This window comes from Danio rerio, chromosome 16 (assembly GCF_049306965.1).
Source record: "Danio rerio strain Tuebingen ecotype United States chromosome 16, GRCz12tu, whole genome shotgun sequence".
NCBI lineage: Eukaryota > Metazoa > Chordata > Actinopteri > Cypriniformes > Danionidae > Danio > Danio rerio.
Window position 1 is genome coordinate 42,990,001 of NC_133191.1, and position 22,393 is coordinate 43,012,393.

The 22,393-nt window shown below is 34.8% G+C and overlaps 1 protein-coding gene across 1 annotated transcript in view; it reads right to left on the reverse strand.

Moving 5' to 3' along the window:
- The window catches only part of eif3ea (eukaryotic translation initiation factor 3, subunit E, a), a 74,172-nt gene that overhangs the window by 27,912 nt on the left and 23,867 nt on the right, over positions 1-22,393 (reverse strand). Inside the window, 2 exon segments of the mRNA NM_200839.1 lie at positions 6,716-6,840; positions 9,382-9,507. Coding sequence (NP_957133.1) covers positions 6,716-6,840; positions 9,382-9,507 — 251 coding nt within the window.

Below are 22,393 nucleotides of genomic sequence, written 5' to 3' on the forward strand. Positions count from 1 at the left end.
CCAGGGACTTGTTTTTCAACCACAGGTCAACTAGCTGTGGGCTTCAACGAGAATGAAAGCTACATAGCACTACTATTACACCCCAAGACAAAGTTCCCTCTCTACCGACCAGAGAAATGCAAGAGCTTTCTTATATTGACCCGCAAGAAGAAAAAACACCATACAACAGATGCCTTGTCATAGAGCTGAGAGTTAAAGTGCACTTAACATTTCAAGTCAATTTGGAGGACGTATCTTTACGAACATCTCCAAGCCCCCTTCTTGGTCCTCCCCATACGAGGACCAAATTAAATTTGGAGGAGGAAGTGGAGCTGCTTTGCTTTGGCCATTCCCTAAAGCTCCTCACAGATCCACACGGAGAAACACATGTCATTTGGAGGGAAAGAAAGAAAGGAGGGCCGCCGGATGGTTTAATTAGCCCAAACAATTAAAGGGACAAGGGGGCCTGTGGCACTTGTGATGTAGGAGCTAAAAATGGCAGCGGGCTTCGGTGGCGTGTGATCCCAGTTGGAGCAGCCTTCGGTCTCTCTTCTCTTTGTAGTCGTCTGACTCCACGGCAAACCACAACACTTCATGCTGTGTTCCTGATTAACTTACACCTACTCGCTCTCCCAGGGAGGCTCCGATGGCCAGACCGCTCACATGAGTCATGATGCCATATCTGGGATTCACAGTGGAAAAAAAAAAAACATTATCTAACTGAGGCCGACAGCTACAACCAAAGCCGTGATACGGCTTAATCGGTTGCTAAATGACTTTCGTGAGGACGAGGGCAGTTCAATTTGAGTGCGTCACACTCTCTTCAGGGAGTGTTTTGGGATTGGGCTGCAACTATAAACTATTTTGATAATGGATTTTGAGTCTTGAGGGCCACAGTCCGGCACAGTTTAGCTTCAACATGCCTCAACACACCTAGAAGTTTTTTATATGCCTAGTACACTAATGGTTGCACTTAATTAGACTGAAGCTCAAATATGCAGTAAAGTGGCCTTCCAGGAGCAGGACTGGCCACCTCTGGATTGAAGTGTTTGTGTTGTTGAGCGGTGTTTGGGTCTGGCTTGGGTCATGCCCCAAAGTTTCGAAAGTGTTCTGAAAAACCTTGAATACATTGGGGGGAATTGAACACATCACCATTTTTCACAAAATAAATTTTCTAAAGATGCCATTGACTTTAAACTAGACGTTGGTAACAACCAAAGAAATCCATGTATTCAAAGAAAACAATGTTAGTTTACAAATTAAGTAATGTGTAGCAAAATGAAATTATGACGTATTGAACAAATGAAGAAAGGGAGGTGCAGAAAGGCCGTGAAACCCCAGTCAGCAGCTGAAATCTCTCAGTAGTTCTTCAGCAATCCTCCGCCCTTTGTTATTGTAAATGAATATTAGCTGCTTTAGTCCAACATCTACATTATCAGGATGATGAAGATGAAACCAGAGTGGACATTTTAGCAAGACAATGATTCAAAACACAGCCAAGGAAACTCTTAAATGTTTTTAGAGAAATAAAATCAAGCTGTAGAATGGCCAAGCACTTAGACTTGAATCCAATAGAAAATACAAAATTAGGATCAGATTTGATAGACGAGACCCACAAAACCATCAAGATTTTACTGTTGAAGTCTGTGGGGAAAAATAAAAAAATTCACACCTGATCAATGCATGACTTCATTCTTCATGAGAGAGCCTTTTGTATAAAGTATAATACATTTCAGTAGTTCAGTACATTATGCTTATGTCACTTCATTGTTATTATTATAATTTTTTTTGTATTGTTTGGGTTTTTACCAAAATCTGCTTCAATTCCATGCCACAAGCTCCTTTAGAATATTTTTCCCAGAAAAAAAAACATGACATGGTGAATGCTTTCTTCCCCCTACTGTTTATGCATCATCATTAAAATTATGGTTGTTCCCAGAGTTTTGCAAGACTTGAATTAGAATTAGAATTTAGAACCTTTGAAGGATTAAGTTTAAAAAAATGTAGGAAGGAAACAAAATACATCTATAATCTGTAAAAATAAATTTTTTTAAACATTGAAACAACAACTTCTTTCTGGTACTACTATATCAAAATTTTCGAAAGATGGTGCAAGATAAAGTAGTTTTCTGTTAAAATGATCAAAATTTAGTTTTTAATCAAAACAAGAAATATCAGCTCAATGTATCCTGATTTTAAAAATTTTTAAATATTTACATTAGAAACCTTTTACCCTTAGAAGACGCAATATCAATGCCCTTTGAAATGTAAACCTTCTGCTGTGATCTAAGAGCTAAAACTGTGCAAGGGTGAATTTTAAAGCTTAAAGACCTACTAAGCCACATGGTTTTTGTCAGTTGTGCTCATCAAGGTAGCATTTACTGGATCATATATATATATATATATATATATATATATATATATATATATATATATATATATATATATATATATATATATATATATATATATATATATATATATATATTTTTTTTTTTTTTTTCCCCCCAAATATAAAAATTCGAAAGAACTGTGATACATTAAGAGTTATGTTAATTATATCTGTGGTTGTAAAGATTAATTTTCAGCATTTATTTATTTTATTAATTTATTATTCTTCATTATTTTCAGTGTCACATTATACTTCAGAAATGCATGTTCAGTTATTCAATTAAGATAATTTGGTGCTCATGACTGACATTTTCTTTGATAAAAAAAAAAGAAAAAAAGAGGTTTCAGTTTTGATGATAGCCTTTTAATTCAATAATCTTTTAATTTTTGTAATAGAAACAGAACTAATAAAAGCAGATTTAAAAGCATCCTTATTGATTGAAGCTGCTGATTAAAATTATACCTGATTTTTATTTTTATTTTTGCAGTTCTAATTTGGCCGGACTGAGAAAGTAAGGCTGAAAAGGTAGAAACAAAGCAAAGTAAGAAACGACGCAGCAGTTCCAATTTCATGATGCATCTGGAGGGAGGAGGGGAATTAGAGGTAAATCAAGTGAAACTCTGAGTCCACTCTGCGCGGTCCGGGATAGTGTTTCGATGGTATTAGCTTTCCTGCACCTACATCATAGGTCATCTTGTGACAATATTCTCTCTCGAACTGCCCTTGGACTTGGTTGGAGCGTATTATATGATAGCCTATCTTCGGTATAGTTTTTCCCTGCTTTAAAAAAATATATGGGTTTAATGTTTTTGTTTTGGCCGTCTGTTGGACGGAACGACTACATCATGAACAATCTTCAGTCCGAGAGCACTGGATCCTACCCTGTCCTGAACGACAGCCAAACAACTCTGAAATGAACCTGAACGCCACAGGCCGATGTCAGCCTAATTGTCAACAAACCTTCAAGAATAACAAAAAAGACGACAAGAAAACAAAAGGTCTTTTCACAAGGTCAAAAACAGACCATCATGCCGTTTTCCAACTAAAACATGACAATCAATGCATCTAAGCCTCCAAGAATGCAATGTTGTCGTGGTACATAAAACACAGTGTATCTAACGCAGTAAATTACACTCGAATTCAGATTTATGAGGTCTGATTGCTCTTCGTGGCCGCAACTCTGCAAATAAAAACTCAAGGCAAAAGAGGTGAGAGAACAACAACACGAAAGCAAAAAATGAACAGCCCACTGCCAGCATTGAAAGACCTCTGATCTGACGAGCCCAACCGCAAATTGCAAGTACCTATTTGGAGCGGTTTTAATGAAGCATAATGAGTGTTGTTGTATAATGAGCACCTACGTCCAAAAGGGCTGCTGTTGAGCCAGCTGATTGTCTCAAACGCAGGTCAAACATTCAAGCTAGGTTCACAGCCACAGGTCACTGGCCCTAAAAACAGCGGTCACCAATAGAAGCAAAACACGCTTTTCCTAGTAAAGACATCACAATAAGCCAATACAATCGTTCTTTTCACTCACTTTGGTCAGGTACTAATGCTAATTATTGGTTTGGTCATCCTTAATTATCTGTGCTGGTGGAACCAGGGGGAAAACAAAGTCTTCAATGCAGACTTATAAATAGTATGCAGGCATTAGGCTTTACAACAGCGCACTATAATAGATGTCTCAAAATAGATGGGAAGTAGAATTATTTTAGCATATTAAGTTTCCTTCTTTACACACCAGGTATACGCTCACTTAAAAAGACCCATCAAGCGGGAGCTTATTGTTGTTCTTTAACGTGTTGACATTTTAACCAATATACATATAGCAAACAGTGGGACTGAACTCTAGTTTGCACACTTGTGAAAAATATGATATAATGTGAAAAATCATGTTACATCTTTTATTTTTGTTATGCCAAGATATTTAACAACTAATATTAAGATATTTATAACTAATTAAAAACTGATAATAACTAAGATTTTTTCCTGGCGTCATATAGTTATTTAACATGCTATGAGACGCAAACTAGCTGATTTCAGCTCTTATGTAGGGTAAACTTGTGCACTTTTGTCTTGTCAAGTGTTTTATGTTAAAATGCCATTTTTATGTCTTAAAATAAGTGTTATAAAATGTTTAAACATTTGTAAACTTAGAATATGTTATGCGTTTTGACGCAATCTACACTGTAAAACCGCTTGGAAATAAAGATTGAATAGAAGTTGCTTATTCTTTCAAGTTGTACAATTTCTGTACAAATGACATATGAATTAGCTACTAATTTGTCAATAGGTAAAATAGTCACCTTGTTCAATGAGATCTTCAGAACAATCATAAATGTCTCCAATCAGTTTCTTAAAGATCTAATAAAACACATCAAGTCCTCCTCATGCTTACCCTTAATCTTGGAAATGCCAATATTGTTCCTTGTTTTACCGATTCCCAATCCAAAATCTTCTTAGGCCTTTTGAATTAAAAATATGCTTTTGCTTCAAGCAGTTCTTTTTGCCACAAAAGCTTCAGCAAACAAAGACTACATTTACATGGACATCAGTAATCAAATTATTTGCTTTAATCTGAATAAGAGAATTATATGATTAAGATGTTTTTGAATGTTTTGAATGAAACAGCGGATACAAATTCTCAAGCAGTAAGCCTCATCAGACATTTCATTGACTAACTTTTCATTCATATTCCTGCGACCAACTCGGAGGTACTGTATGAAAGTATGCAGTAAGGACTGGTGGGAGAATTCTCAGCATAGTCATCAATTCACACTCGCACCAAAATGTGCTCTCTTGCTTAAAGCCATTCTCATTTGTTTGTTGTCAAACGTCTTCGACAACTGCCATGCGTGCATCTATGCAAAATGAAGTGAGAAGTACTACAAAACGGTAACAGTTTGATTAAGGTGTTTACATGTCTGGACTGCACTTTAATAATGCAACTAAAATAGGGAAACTCTACATTTCCTAATTTCGATTATGACTTTAGTCAAATTAAGGTAATCAAAAAATTGCTGTTTACATGGTAGACTACAAATCACTGCGTGTTCACACCAAATGTGGCGAAAACGTCAAAGTTCGCTCTGGCTGCCCTAGTAACATCGATGTCTGCCTTTACTGCTCGGCCAACGAAAGCATCAAAATTGATTTTGTATTTAAAGGAGCCATTACAGCATATCAGCAAATCAGTTAAATTCCCACATAAAAACATTCTTTTTATCAAATTCGTTTAACTGTGGAAGATCAAGTTGCTGCAAGATGTGGCATTGCTCCACTTATCCGATATGTGTTCATATGTCTGAAATACTCTAAAGCAGCAATACTGTTTTGTACTGTCATTATAGTTACCATGAGATTGTTACAACCTTTAAGAAAAAAAAAATATATATATATATAAAATGAATGCACATCAACTTGTTGGTGACTTATTTTTATGTAAAAAAAAAAAAAAAAAAAACATCGCAAATAATTGGGAATTTGGCGATTGCGATAATCAAACCCTTGGGAATAACTGTGGCTGGAACCAAAGTTCACAGGACTATGTTCTCTAAACACAAGCCGAGGACTCCAGCATTTCAATTCCTTGCTGCCGAACCACATCATAGCTCATTACCATAAAGTTGACTTGATTTCAACTCTCCTCAATGCTCCTCGTCAGCAGCTCCCATTAAAAATGAATGGCTTCGGGCTACTTTGATGTGCTCGCCACTTTCGGTGTCAATGCAGTCAAAGTATTGTCTTAATCGTACTAAAATGTAAGTATTGGTGAACATGTAAATGTACTCATTAATAAACTATGGGCTTGCAACTGAAAAAATAAGTTGTTGCAACTACTTTGTCCGCCAACTACTTCAAGAAGCGCAATTGTGTTTTTCTGGAAGCAAAGCTGATTTGACTATTGGAATAACGTAGCTACAGAAAACTTTTCCTTATGGAGCAGTCACATCTGACTGAGAATGAAAGCTAATTTTTTTCCCCATTCGGAAACATTTGTGATAAACAGAAACTAAAAATGGTTTTAAAAAAACTAAGCTCAACAGGCTTATCCGGGCTTGTATTTTAAAAAGCTCAAAACATTGAACCCACGAGTCAAACAGCCCATTTGCCATTGTCAGCATTCGTCCAGGCTGCCAGGCTCTTTTTCACGCTGACCACTGGGGTCGTGGGTCTGTGAGCGGCTGGCTGGTGAGTCCAGCATCAGCAGTTTCGCTTGCGGACTGTGGTGGGCTTTCCAACCTGGACCCGTGCTTTCTTCCTACCTCATTCGTTTTTATTAGAGTCAAACCGAAGTACAAGCAAACCCCAAACGGAAAACGAGCAGCTGCAGAAGGTGCTTACTGTGGCTGGTAGAGGAAAAGCTCAATGATGTTGTCTCTTCCTTTGGGGTGGTTGAAGAACACGAAAAGAGACCAGTGGATCAGCCAGGTCCTCTGCTGGAGAGATTGGAGAGGAGAACTAACCGTCTATAGAAAAAGAACACAATTTGGGAGATGAATTCGCACTTTATTCCAAACCAATGTAATTACAGTAGGACAATTTTAGTCGAACAAAACGTTACAGAAATAGCGTCCAACCTAAATTGTTGCTCTTAATAAATTGTACTATTTTAGGATTTATTAAGTGCTTTATTTCTTTTCACCTGACAATTTTTTTAACCTGTAGAAACCTGTGGGTCTGTGATAATGAGATCTGATTGTTTTAGTTGTTTGTATCAAATGTCAACCTTTGCTGCTGCTGCTGCTAAAAAAAAAAAAAAAAAAAAAAAAAAACTACCTATGTGTATTAATAAAGTCAACTGAACTATACTGGACTAATTGTTTTGCATAAAAAACAACGGTCAATTTTAAATGGAATGTGCTGACCACTCAATTTAACCAAATTTTTTTTTTTTTTTTTTGAGAAATATATTTCAAAGAGGCAGAAATGGGGGGGAAAACAAAGCCTTGGGGATTCTTCTAAATTACAACTTTGCTTAAAAACACACTTAGAGCCTCTAGATCCGATTTAATGATTTCCAAGTGAATTACTCTGTCAGTTTTTTTTAACCAAGATTCTGTATTAACAGGCATTTTAAAAGTTTCGGTCAGTAGGATTTTTCTTGGTAACTAAGACTGCCTTTACTTGATCAAAAATACAGTAATAAGTAGTATTGTAAAACAATACAGTTTAAAATGGTTTCTGTATTTATTTTGAAATGTAATGTCAGCCTCAATAGTCTCACATTATTTTTTAGAAATCAGAATGTTTGGTACAAAATTAAAAGTATATATTATGGTAAATTAAAAACAACAGCATCGCTTAATGTATTCCCATTTTCCACTCAGGATTCTGTAATCTATAATTTGACAAAAAAAAGTTGAAATCTGTCTGATTCTAAAGTTTCACTTATTCTTAAAATTCTGCTTTCTCCATTTTTATTTTTCAGATTTTTTTATACACTTTTAAATCTTTGGACATCTACCTATAGATACTAATAAAGTCAACTGAATTGAACTAATTATTTTACATAAAAAACAAATATTGATTTTGAGTTTAATATGATGGTCATTCAATTAAGCTATTTTTTTTTTGAGAAATAATACTAAGTTTGAAAAAGGGCAAAAATGGGGGAATAAAACAAAGCCTTGGTGATTGATCTGAATTACTACTTTGTTTAAAAACACAGTAAGAACAGATGGAACTATTAAAATTAGCTCTAAGTAAACTATAATCCATCTGTTTCTCGAACTAAGGTTCTGTAAAAACAGACATTTGAAATCAGTACGATTTTTCTTTGTTTTTATCCAAGACTGCATTGACTAGATAAAAAAACTGAAACACTACAAATTAAAATGAATTCTGTATTTATTTTAAAATGTAATGTCAGCCTAAATAGTCTTAAGTCTCACAGTATTCTTTAGAAATTAACATAATTGCAAATACAGAATTGGTACTTAGTAAAAAAAAATATTATTATTTATTAAATTTAATATAAAAAACTAACCGTGTATCTTAGCGTTTTGTGCAAATTTGTATAATTTCCCTCCTCTGGATTCTGTATTCTATAGAGTAAAAACTAGTACTGTAAAATATTTCAATTATAAATGACTTCTGTATTTAATTTGAAAATGTAAATGTCAACCTTAATAGTCAAGTTTCACATTATCCTTCAGAAATACACTGATTTGGTACTTAGTAAAAATATATTATTATTATTATTATTAATATAAATAAAACATGTAGCTTAACAATTTGTGCAAATTAGTATACATTTTTCCCCTCAGGATACTCTATTCTCTAACAGAAAAAATTGAACGTCTTATTTTAAAGATTAATTTATTCTTAAAATTCTGCTTTCTCCATTTACATTCAGATTTTATACGATTTTAAATGCTTTGACTTTGATTAAAACAAATGTTACCACATTACTTCATCCTAAAAATCATAGAACAGCATTTGTTAGAAGCTTTTGTAACATTACATACATGTTTTTCTCTGTCACCTTTGATTAGTTAAGCATCCTTGTTGAAAAAGGGTACAAGTAAGAAAAATACACAAGAAATAACACGAGAGTAGGTAAATAATCATAAAATATTGCTTTTGGAGTGAACTCCCCTTTAAAAGGTGATTTGTTTTGATCGTGACTACAGCAAGATGAACTTCTGACTCCGAAAAACAAACATTTGGCTTCGGTTGCCTTCCAGACTCAGTTCAAATCAAAGTTCAGAATAGAATTTTACAATGTCCTAAGACTTTAATTTTTTATTTACTCATACTTCGCCCCAAACCAAACCCTCCTTTCCCAGCTCAATTCCTCCAATTAAAAATCAAGCTGTGCCGACAGAACACAGCAATTAAGGTTTTGCTTGACTTGTGAGCTGCGGTGAGAAGGAATCAGGAGATGGAAGAGAGAAGGAACGGCAACAGCAGCGAGTGGTGCTGTGCTCAAACGCAAAGCGGTCAATATTATGGCCTATGTAAGGGAATCCGAATGTGGTATTGAATTCTGAGTGGCGGGGCATTACATTGTTATCGATAGTCTCCCTCAGGCGGGTCAGGTCTTCCATGGCAGCTTCCCAGTTCTGCATCAGGATCTCTGAAGCCAGTTTGCCCCACAGAGAGTTCAGCGCGTTTCTGTCTGTGGCCGGGACCTGCACAAACACACAAACACAAGAGAAATACATTGACCCACTGTAAACAAACAAAGACAATGAAATCAACTCACTTCCCATAAAAACAGCAGCAAATTATACTGGCTGGATGGCACTCTTGGTGCTTTTCCACTTTAGAAATATTGTATTTCTGACATCTGCCATTTCCCACAGCTAAAATTTGAGCTTTCTTGGCAACGCTGATCGCCAGAGTAACTTCTTTATTTATTTAAAGTGGATAAATGGATTAAATTATGTCATCTTCGGGAATTGGTCTTGCAGGGGAAAAAGAAATAAATCTTGAAAGAATAGTTGAATTCATATATATATATATAACTTTTGTTCTGCAAAGAACCATGAAATTTTAGAAAATATAAGTCTATAAATAAACAAAGTTTAAATACATTAAATGCAATGCAGTAGTAGTGCAGAGTAGTATTGTTACAATACAATTTAGATTTTAATTTGACACCTATTGAATAATCTATTTTTAATAGGACTAACACCACATGGAAATAATGGTAAGTGTATTGGAGAGATATAAACACAATAAGCCTCTTTTTTTAAATTTCCTGACTTTAAAATAGAATCTAAATCCCGATTTTACCTTTTTTACTTTGACCACAGTTGCATGTCAGTACATTTATAAAAGACAGCACTTCAATCCTGGTATGTGGATGTTAAATTGGATTTATTTTGTACATTAACATAATAAAAAAATGCATACAGTAGTGAATATTTTTGTGTTTCCTGTCACATTTGCCATGCAAAAACAATGCAAAGTGAAACACGCATGCTGTGTGTGTGTGTGTGTGTGTGTGTGTGTGTGTGTGTGTGTGTGTGTGTGTGTGTGTGTGTGTGCGTGTGTGTATGTGTGCGTGCCTGTCTGTGCGTGAACTTTGTAACAGAATTGTGTGACTCATTGTTGCAGAAAGGCTTGAATTAACTACACAAACACATCAAACAATCATTGGGAAAGTTCTTACTGTAGTATTTCTCACAAACGTTACGCGAGATCTGCTTCCTTCATGTCTGTCACTGTGCTGATTATCTGACACAGCCGGGGTGGCGATTGAGGCACACTCTGACAGATACATGGGATTGGTGGGAAGGGGGAACTAGCATTAAAGGTACAGGCCACAAAAACAGCTACATTGTTTTGAGAGTAGAAAATCTAATATTCTGAAAGCCATAATAAATAATCTGATGGGTGTTTGAGCTAAAACTTTACAGGCACATCGTGGACACAGAAAAGACTAAGGGTAAAAGGATAAAATAGGTGCCCCTTTAAATAAGAAAGTTAATTTTTTTATTATTTATAGTGTTTTTGATAAAAAAAAAAGTACAGCAAATTACAGATATTCGATAAGGTATTTTCACTTAGTTCATCTCTTTTAACCACAAAGTAACTTAAGGACATAATATGAACAAATGGACATAATAAAAGTGAAAATAAATAAATTCATTAATAAAAATAAATCAAATAAAAATAAAACTTATGGGATTAAAGGGAGGAAATGTTAAGGGATTCATGATTGGATTCTTAATATGTATTAAAGTGTCTCATGTTCTGTAAAATACTCTGGTTGATCCTCTGAGAAAGTTTTTTTTTTTTCTGTTTTCAAAATTAACATTACATCACCAAGCCAGAGTGACCGTTTAGGTGGCATTTGGGATGTCAAGAATTCGTCTTCTATCTATTAATGTTACAAAGGCCAAGACATTTTCTTTGTCTTTAGTATATGCATGTCGTCACTTGGGACTCCAAACAAAGCCATTTGATTTTCTGTTCATTGTAAAGTTAAAACCCAAGTTAGTGTGGTTCACTTTTTGGGTCTTGTTCACTATTTTTAAAAACACATGCATACATACATTTCAATCGATTTATTGTTGCTTAATATATTTTAAAACTCTATTTTAATGTTAAGAATTAACAGAAGTTCTACAGCCATAATGATTATGATAATGATTAATGTCAAATGTCTATTTAATGAAGAATGTTTAACCATTTATTTTCTGTTCAAATAATAAAAATGTTAAGTTAATAATAATAATTCAACTGTGGTTAGGTTAAAAAGGTCCTCACATAAGGGTCAAATGTTAAAACCCAACTTGTCTGTGATATTGCTGGGAAATAATTAGGCTAAGTTAAACAAGTGCTCTGTAACTAGTCCGGGGTCAAATGCTATCTTAAGAGGGAAAACAGTGACTCCAAAAGAGCGAAACGCAAACATGAGTGTGTCATTAGAAAATTCAGAAGCACAAAACATAAATCTTACAGAATAAACTAACATATAGAATCAATCATTCAGATATTAACTGTGAAGCATCATCAAGCTCAATAGGAAAGAAACGCTCTAAGTTCAAGTGAACTCGCGGTGACCTCGGTGCATTGCCTCTGGCTTCGGTGAGGGTCTTTAATGATGTGTGCTGCTACCGCTGCCGTCTCTATTACTGGCCCTTAACACATGTCTGCGAGCTTTGATCAGCCCAGAGATGTGGACAGGACCCGAGTGGTGGGACGCTAATCAAAACTTCTGTTCGCGGAGGAGTGAGACAATGAGGTCCAGACGTGAGGTAAAGAAACTCAATCGATCAAATCAAACTGGGTGAGGATGGATAGTATTGAAGAAAATGAGAACCATTTGAGTTCGTCTTTGCTGGATTAATACCAATGTGATGTATTATTTAAACACAGACTGTACATACCATTCGAAAGTCACATCTACTCTGACTAAAACGCATTGGCAGCAGAAGCCAATAGCATAAGTCTTGTTAAGCAGAAACAGGCCCTTGAAAATAATGTTTAGATAACTTGATTAACCAGTAATTGAGATAATCTCCTGAACATTTGGCGCAAAAGAAAAACATCCTGTGGAATCGAGTTATGAAAGCCCTCAAAGATACGCTCTTGAGCTTCTTGTAGGAAAATATGAAGGAGATTTAACGTGGTTCATCTCTTCGGAGACAATCAGCTTCAAAAGGAACCTGAGCTGTTTCAAATTAGGACTAAAAAGACAAAAATAAACAAAGGGTGGATGTAATGTGTTGCAGATTAGCCAGCTCCTGAAGTTTCTCAGCGTGTTACGTGAAAATAAGGGTGATGAGCTGTAACCAGAGGTTCATAGGATGTGAAAATTAGCTATGGCAGATGTAGCGGCTTGTAGACAAACAAGGAAGTCAGGAACTGAAACTTGATTGGGTGGACACTGCTCCTCATGTAGATTAATTATTAAAAATGGATAAATAGGTCTCAAAGAAACATTGGATGTTTTGTGACAAAGTTCTACCAAAAAAATTAAAAGAGTAGGCACTTTCAATTTTGATAAGGACATTTGGTCTTTACTAATCAGGCATATGTACATGAAATCTGCTTATAAACACTAACAAATCATAAGATTTACCAAAAAATACATAGTACAGTTTATTTTAAGACACACATCTGAAAACTCATAACACAATCAAAAGCAGACCTTGGTAGCTAACAATTAGTTAAGAAGTAATATTTCAGCTTAACACGACTAAAATATTATTAAGAAATGTTATAACAAATATTAAAAAACTCTTAGCATAGCTTGAGCATCACACTGTGGAAAACGCCATATGTTAGATTATAGTGATGAAAAGTAAATAAGTGGCCTTTCCACAGTTCCATAGTTGAGGCGTAAATAAATTCAGTTCCTCGAGGGCTGCAGCCCTGCAGAGTTTAGTTCCAACACGTTTATCTGTAAGTTTCAAAAAAGCCTGAAAGACTCTGTTAGTTTGATCATGGCTGTTTCTCATTTCTTAGAATGCTGAGAACAGGCTTGTGTTGTTGTGGAGACCAGTCTTGCCAAGTTACCTCTGAAGAACGAACTCGGTAGGCCGCGAGAATAGAGAATCCATAATCTGAAAAATGAGATGCTGCGTTCTTCCTGATGGTCACATGACCTTCATACATTTATAATGGAAAATTTAAACGTTACAAAACTCACACACCGAACAAATTAAACTAATTTTAACACTAATTTAAGCAAATAAACACCCTTAATGTGTTTTTGCCGTTACAAAGATTTTCATGGTAATGTTAACTTTCACTGTCTCATTTATGAAACTCTTGAGATAAATAAGTTATAACTCTAAACTTAAATAATACATCTAAACAGAATGCTGCCCTTCCCAGCTCATTTATTCAGTCACAATAACTTCTGGGACTTCAAGCGAATTTTGCGCTCAAGTCTGCTTCGATGAGTTTTATATTTCAAAAACGCATCCGGGAACTTTCACCCGTCTTTTGTTCTGTGAAGATTAATGATACACGAGAACACGAGGATGCAAGATCACTGAAGAACCCATATTGAGAAACAGCTCAGGTGTGTTAAATGAGGGTTAAAAGTGAACTGTACAGGGTTGAGTTTGACACCAGTTGCGTAAATGAAAGGATGTAAGGAAAGCCCTTATATAGAAATGATTTGAGTGTGTTTTAAGCAAACCACCAACTCCAACCACATGGACACTTGTTTTTGGTATATCTAATTAATGTGATTGGAAACTAAATTACATTAGAAGTCCATTGTCAGAAAAAAAATGTAAACGAATTAATGTTATGATAAAAACAGCAAATTTAAAATCCAAATCAAGATTTTATTTTATTTTTTTATTTATTACAACTCCTTGGTATATTTAATGGCGGTGAATAGATCTACACTTCCAAAAATATAAGTAAATTAGCAGTTTTCTGTATTTTGTGGTACATGTTTTTATTCATTATTTTTCCTCATTAATTTGTGCTTCTGATTTGCATTATGGGACCCTGATCTTTCTAGCAACTCAAAAAGCAATAGTTTAAAGTCATATACTGTCTGGCTTGGTGTTGTATATTATGATAGAAAAACCTTGTAATAAACTGCCAGTAGAGATGCACGATTAATCGAAAAAAAGATTGTGATCTTGATCACACGCGAGCTGACATGCTGTTTGTTTACTACAGAGAGGACGCGCATGCAGCCATGACTGAGGTCTACTGTGGTGAACAGAATCTGTATAGGGTGTGAATAACAGGTAATACAGTAGTAAATATTGTTCAGTTTGCACAGAGCGATCGTTTGGGAGCCGCGAGGGAAGTATGATTTTCATGTAGGTGTGACAGCAGCCATGACACACGGCAGTGAAAGTGAAACCAAAACCGTGTATATCATTTAAGGGATCATATCGCTTTTTAGAGTTATGATTACGACAAGCATTTGATATGTTTTTTCTTTCATAGCGAACACAGTGTTGTGCATGAGAATATAATGCAAGAGGGAATCCGATGACAAATGTCTAATTTTACCAAAAAAAGTGGTGATTCTCATTTAAGGCAGAATCGTGCAGCCCTACCTTTCGGTATATTTTCTGTTAATTTTACACACTTATTTCTCTATATATTATTTTTTATACATTACTTTATTTATTTCAATCAACTAAAATGTCAACAAGTCACTTCGTTAAATTTAAGGTTGAAAATTCAACTCTACAGTTTAACAGAGCAGAGGTTATGGTCCCATAATGCATCTCACAACTGTAAATAAACAAAAACCACTTTTAAAATGGTAATTAATAGATATTTTTTAACAGTATACTTCTACAAAATTTGCATAGTAACACAGTAGTATAGAACAGTTTGTAAAGCCACACAGCACAGACACAACCAACCGTCGACTTGCACCAGTGGAGCACTTTGATCAAAATTCCCAAGCTGGATGCGTCTAAATAACAGTCAAAGCCACAACTTTGAGAGATCAGCTCGGAGGGACAACTGGGGGGAAAAAAGCCATCGTCGCTGCCAATATAAAGGTCAACGTTTCATTTCTAAAAGTGTTTGTTTTTTCCCTTTTTTTTCCTGGAAGTCCCTGCCTGCTACATTTGGCGACGCTCCATGTCATTATGGCAGCTTTCTGCACACTGACTGGCTTTCAGCGGCGGCCATGCAAGAATAGTTTCAATACCTGGGTTTTTCCACAAGTTACCTTGAGTTTCCACTGCCTCCTGAAATGGGCACATTTTCACTGACTGACCAGCAACAATAAATTGACTGTGTTGGGGATCCGACGGGACACTCAATCTTTATACTCAACATCCAATCCCTGCATTAACAGATGATATGAATAAGTTGCTCTTTTCGCACCGGGCCCTCACTGTAACAAGACCTCAGGTCTGGATTTTGCAAGCCTGGCTTCCTTCGTTAAATGCCCGTGTTTCCCACGCTAGAGGACTTCTAGAGCCTGACATCTCCCAGGCAAGGAGCCGTACGAGGAGATGGGAGGTCTGGCTCGAACAGGGGTGGATAAAAAAGGTAAAAAAAGAAAAAAGGGGGCAGGTATTCAGGGAGAAAGATCAACGTAGTGCATTTTTTCAAACTATGACTGTTCCAAGTAGCTTTCCTCTTAAAAAAAGTTGCAAAGAATTAATTTCTTTAAACGTTAAATAAGATAGCAATTTGAATTTTACGTTGCTTCAGAATATGAATAGAGAATCTCTGGAAGAGTTTAATTACATTGAGAGGTGAAGGAATAAACAATACCGGCTGCTGTGTGTGTTGTTTAGTCTATTTAAAACATTTGATATATTGTGCAGTGTCAATAATGTGCTTTAGTGAACTTCATTGTATTTAATCTTTTAGTGAAAATAATAATAAAAATTATTTGCAAAACCATTATTTGCTTTTTAATGGCCCAGCAATAAAAACTATTTCTTGCCCCATAAAAAATTCTAATTTGTGAATTTAAGACTTTTAAATGTCTAAAATTTAGTTTTTGGATATTGTAAGACCCTGCGGACACCCTGTAAACCCTCATATTGTTCAAAGTCTTTTTCAAAGTATTTTCTTCTGTCAAACACAAATTATATATACTAAGAGTTAGAGGCAGCTATAGTATTTTTATTTTTACAAGTCAAGTTTTAAAAAGATTCTAATACAGCTTTATTTTTTCCCCTAATAATAATAAATACTGACTATCACATTTTTATAATGACCTGCATTAGACACAAACGTCATTCAATATCAACCCTGTCAGGCATTTTTAGAACAATACTCATCTGATGACATTAAAATATTAATAAATACCCAGATAACAAATAATTAATAATATATGTACAAGTGAAACTAAGCATGTTGTTCATTTTTTTGACTATATCTGTTAACTACATCAGTTCAATTTTCTTATTTTATTTGAAAATTCTGCCATTTTGCCTCAATTTAAAATCAGTTCTATGAATTTTGTTTGTAAATTAAAATGAATGCAGATAGCAAAACTGAAAGTCCTGTATTTGACCCATACATCACAGAATCCAGAAAAACTATGGCTTATACAAAAATACTAAGTAGGTATTTTAATTGATGGTAAATGTTTCTTGTGCAACAAATCCAGTGATAAATTAAATGACGAAAAAAGAGTTCTATTTTGGTCCTCACTGACTTTCATTGTAGTGACAAAACTAATCTTCAAAATATTATTTTTGGTTATTCAGGAAAAACATACAGGTGAATAACTAATGACAATGTTCAAATGTATCCATTAAGCATCTATATTAATGAATGTGCAAAAAAAAGGAGGGTGGCAAAAACTGAATGGTGAAGGCTTGTCAGCAACTCCTTCCCTTGACTCCCACAAAAACCACAGGGACACAACAAACAAGCAAACAGACAAACGGCGTGACTGACCCAGCAAATCATCCACATATTGGAAACATTTTCGAAATCTAAACAAAACTGTCTAAATGCACACCTCCGAAATTATTAAAGCAACGTGACTCCAAATCAAACAAAGTGTTTATTCTAGGATTTTTGCAACAAAGCAGGAAGGCATAATTTTCTCGTAACGTTTGAGAAAATTTAAATATCATCATTATCCGAATATGAAAACTATGTAGTCAGAAGCTACATCTTATAGCGATTCGAAATTGTATGTTGAGTAAATTGAATGTAAGAGCAGATTAATAAGCAGATGAAGAACAAAAATTTAATTAGTGTCAAAATCATCAAGTCGTTTGATTTAATAGTCAGACGCTGCAGCTTTTATGGGGAAAAATAGCAAGCTTGACACTTATAAATTAATAATTAAAAAGAAAAATTATATATATATTGGTATCAACTATTGACAAAAAAAACAAAAAAAAAACTTGCTTATTGGATATTGTTAAAAAACAAACAAACAAAAAAAAAGTTAAATTGAACAGTATCAATTGGTGCCATAAAAAAATACAAATTTGATTTATTTCAATAGTCAAACTACACCTTATGGGTGAAAAATAATAAATAAATATATTAAATTATATTAAATTATTATAATAATTTTTTATTTTTATTATAAATTAAATAAGGGTGCTTTCACACCTAGACTTTTGTTCCGGAACCTGTCGTGTTTTCCCCATTAGGATGGTTCATTTGTCATGTGAAACCAGCAAACTATCACCAAAACAATCAGTCAGAAATCGCCTAAATGAGGTGGTGTGGGCTCAATTGAAATCAACTCTGGAGCGGATTGATTGTAGTGAGAAAGCAAGACGATACAGGAATGTACAGGACGGTACCGGATCAGGCTATATCAAAGTTATGGTTATGTAATAATAGACATATGTGGCTAAATGAAGAGAGAATGATGATTACGGTGGGATGTCATCATTCCTACCGGTAAATGTGAAAAAGTGAAAGCATGCTGAACTATTAACGAGAGCAGTTATCTGTTAGGAAAATTGACTGAACTGCAGTCTTGGTTTAGCTTTTATTTCTCAACATAAATGTAAAGCCTATAATGCATAAATATAACCAACAGCTCTGTATGAGAAAGTTTTACCTCTGATTTATATTTGGTGATGATATCTGTGGGTGTCACCATTCAAAATGAAAGCACAGACTTTTGCTTATTGCTCGTCATCATAAATTAAATAAGGACGCATGACAGCTTAGCGGGAATCTGAAAAATAAAGCGTAGAACTCTGATCAATGTGAGGAGAGTTTACTCGCATGTGACTAGTTTTAGCTATTTTGGTCCGTTTAGAAACTTTGCTGTGTGAAAGCATACCACACCAAGAACAAAGTGCAACATTGTAACAATTTTAATTCTCGTTTCAGAAAAAAACAATCAATCTACAGATGTGAAAGCACCCATAGAAGTAAATTTTCTCTTTCCCTAACAGCATTAATTGCTGTCATAAAAATACAAATTTAATTTCATTAAATAGTAAGAAGTTACATCTTAGTGGTAATAAAAAAAAAGTAATGATAATAAAAAAAACTTGACACTTGCAAATTTACACTTTCCAAAAATAAATAAATAAATAATATTGGTGTTTGACAAAGGAGTTCCTGACAGCTTCTCTGAAGCAGCATTATCTGTTTTCCTAAAATCATGAGTTTGATTTAATAATCAGAAGTTACAGAACATAAATTACAAAATGAAATATTTACGCACAAAAAGGTGAAATCGAACAGCATTCATTGGTATCATAACAATACAAATTTGACTTGATTTAATAGTCAGAAGTTACATCTTATAGGCAATTAAAAATAATAATATTCAATAAAACTTGTCACTTGTGAATTAAAATTTTCAAAAGACAAAAAAAATTTAAACATTTATATTCGCATTTGACTAAAAGGAGGTTATTTTTAATTTTTATCATCAATCAACTTACAAAATACTTTTAATTTTTAATTATAAAAGGAAATCTTTACACAAAGAAAAATCGAAAAGCATTAATTGGTGTCATAACACAAATTTGATTTAATAGTACAAGTTAAATTGTATGGGTAATTAAAAAAAAAATCAATACATTTTAAATTCACACACAGTTAACTATTACAATTAACATTATTAAAATAATTGTTTACCTTATATTTATCAGTAATTATTAACCAACTAAAATAATAATAATAATAATCAATGCTTGGAAAATTGACTTAAAATATTAGTAATGATAATCAATAAATGCGCATAACATCAAAAACAGCAATAAAACATTTGGCCAATCAATGCTAGTAACTACAACACCTGTACACTTGTAATTTTAATTGCTTTAATAGACAGAAGTTACATCTTATAGGTAATTAAAAAAAAATAACACTTGTAATATTTAATAATCAGAAGTTACAGAATATGAATTCTAAAATTACAAACTCTATGCACAAAAAAACCCCAAAAACAAATTAGCATCAGCGAAAATGAGTTGAGAAATACCAGGATATCAAATAGCGTGCATCACCACAAGCGTAGGCCTAGTGAATCACACAGGTCTGCAGAAACAGGAGCGTACTCCATGTGAGATGTGGTTACGTGAGAAACGCTCACCGACAAGGGAGTACGATAACTTAGCCAGGCATGGAGCCTCCCGCAACACTCCTACCCCAGGTCAGCATTGACAATGGGCACCTCTCTTCACAACACTGGACTGCCTCCACACACCACGGCCAGAGAGAAAAGGAGCGGGTCAATTTGTTGGTTCCCAGCCGTCATTTTGCCCCCCGCCCCACCAGCTAGACAGCACTGCGCTGGGCCCTGAGCGTCCGGCCGCTTTTCCCCATAAGTTCATCTTTCACTCATTTCTACAGGCAGTGGGAGAGAAGCCACAAACACCAGAGCCCCAGCAATGAGCCCTTTGTTTATAGAGGAAATAAGAAGTACGCACGTGTAACATGGATACTGCCAGTACTCTCAGTGAACTGCAATTATCTTCCCCCCACAAACCTACTTTGGTATTATCTGATTCCAAAAGTATTCCGCTGGTGAAAATTATTTAATCCGAAGTCTTCAGTGCATCACCGCCTGGATCTTTATCCAGACAGCAACATTTAAAAAGAAGAAAAAAAAAGGTAAAGGGGTCATCACTCCAACAGAGAAAGATGTGGGTGTTTGAGCAGACAAGCTTGACAACGGCAGATAAAATGTCTCAGAGATTTTTTTTTAGGTTATCATTCATAAAGTCCATTTCAGAAAAGGATCATATTAGGCCATGACTAACAATCAATAAAATAAATAAATAAATAAATAATAATCTTAAAATACCAATAATTGTATAATTTTTCATATAAAAAATAAATAACTAAATATTTCTGAACACAAAAATAAATGAGGTGCAGTTTAAAATTTTGCACAATATTTACCCATGCAATGCACTCGTCCAAATATTGTAATGTTACTGATATTTGCACCTTTTGTAAAAGATGAGTGTGAAGGCATTTGTTTTTGTTTTTTCCATGCAATCATCATTGGTTTGGAATGACTTAAGTTCATATTGCTTTACAAAAGTCAATGAGTGGTAATTTGCATCTTAAGGATGTTATTTGTCATTTTGAAAACCAAAACAAGTTTTTAGAAGTAGGGCTGTGCGATTTGGGGAAAACATCTAATTGCAATTTTTTTAACAGATATTGCGATTTCGATTTGATTAGCGATTTAAGTTTGTAGTCAGTTTAGGTGCTGGTTGTTGTATATCACTGTGCTGGCAACAACTCTCCAACAGCTCTTACAAACTTGTTTTGGTGTCTGCAACTTTAAAACCAAAATATTCCCATAATACTGATGTGCTGTTTTTCTTTGATATGAATTTGTCTATTAATGCTTCTGAAGCGGCAGATGCCATCATCCCACTCATCTGTGCTTTTCTGTTTGCTTGTTTGTTTTACTTTATTGTGGGTGTTCCGCATAGTTTGGTTGCGTAATTCTGATTGGGCAAAACTAAAGTGTGCTCCCTCAATTGGCTTGTAAGAACTCACACACAGACGGCAGTAAAAGTTCAACAAAAAAGTTAAAGCAGTTTTATTAAACATTTTCTTTATTAAACTTTTAAACAATATCAATTTAAATACTACTACACTTTCCATGCAGGCTTTGTCATAGTTCTTAGCACTGATTGACACATTTTATTGCTGTTTTTAATGTAGTGCATGTTTATTGATTATTACAATTATTACTACTACTATTATTATTATTATTATAATGGTGTGGGTTTTTGGATGGATGTCAGCTCCAGGATGGAGTAACACATGTCCTTTCTTATGTCTTTATGATTATTAATAAAGGTAAATGTTTAAGAGCCTATTATATGATATGAAAACGATTTTCTCTGGCGTCAAGAAGAAGAGTACGCAAAATCACTCCTTTACGTTAGATGGCGCTACACAACTTTAAGCTTCTGACACCTGCTTATAACACAGAAAAACGCGAGGAGAGGAAGTTCACACACTTGTTAAAGTTACCAGAAAGCATAGAATCACCAAGAGGCAACACTGTAGTGAAATTTGGGAAACAGCCACTAGAATGAAAATGAGGCCATTTTGGAATTAAAACTCCAATAGAACAACAGCATATTATGAGTCTGTAAAATAACCTATTAAAAGGGCTGATGATTGTCATAGTAAGTGTTGTATTGTCGTCTTTCAGGTTATATCTCAGCTTTAATGAGCTTTTAAATAAATAAATAAAAAACAAAGCAGCTGCTTGCCATCGCGACAGCAATAAAATCCAATGGACAGCCGATCGCTTTCACTCCAAAATGGCGGAATCTGGGGCTGCTACTGGGCGCTGCCGTTGCAATGCAACGTTCTATTGAGTGTCGCCTCTTGGTCATTCTAAGCTCTTTGAAGTTACTGGTGACTCGAACAAGCATGCAGCTCTAGCGATGAAGAAATGATTATTGTTCACAAGAGCAATAAGCAGCTAAACTTTAATATCGTCTCTGGGCATCTTCTTCATGTGCGCTCGCATTGACAGTTTTGCGCTTGAGCGCCTCCAAGGGCTGTTTACTGTAACTTCAGCAGCTCCATGCACATGAATGACGCTTTTGCATCTGACATTTTGCGCGTTAGTTTGCATGATCACATTGACGCCCTTTATTTAGTTAAGACGTGTTAAACTTCGACGAAAGACGC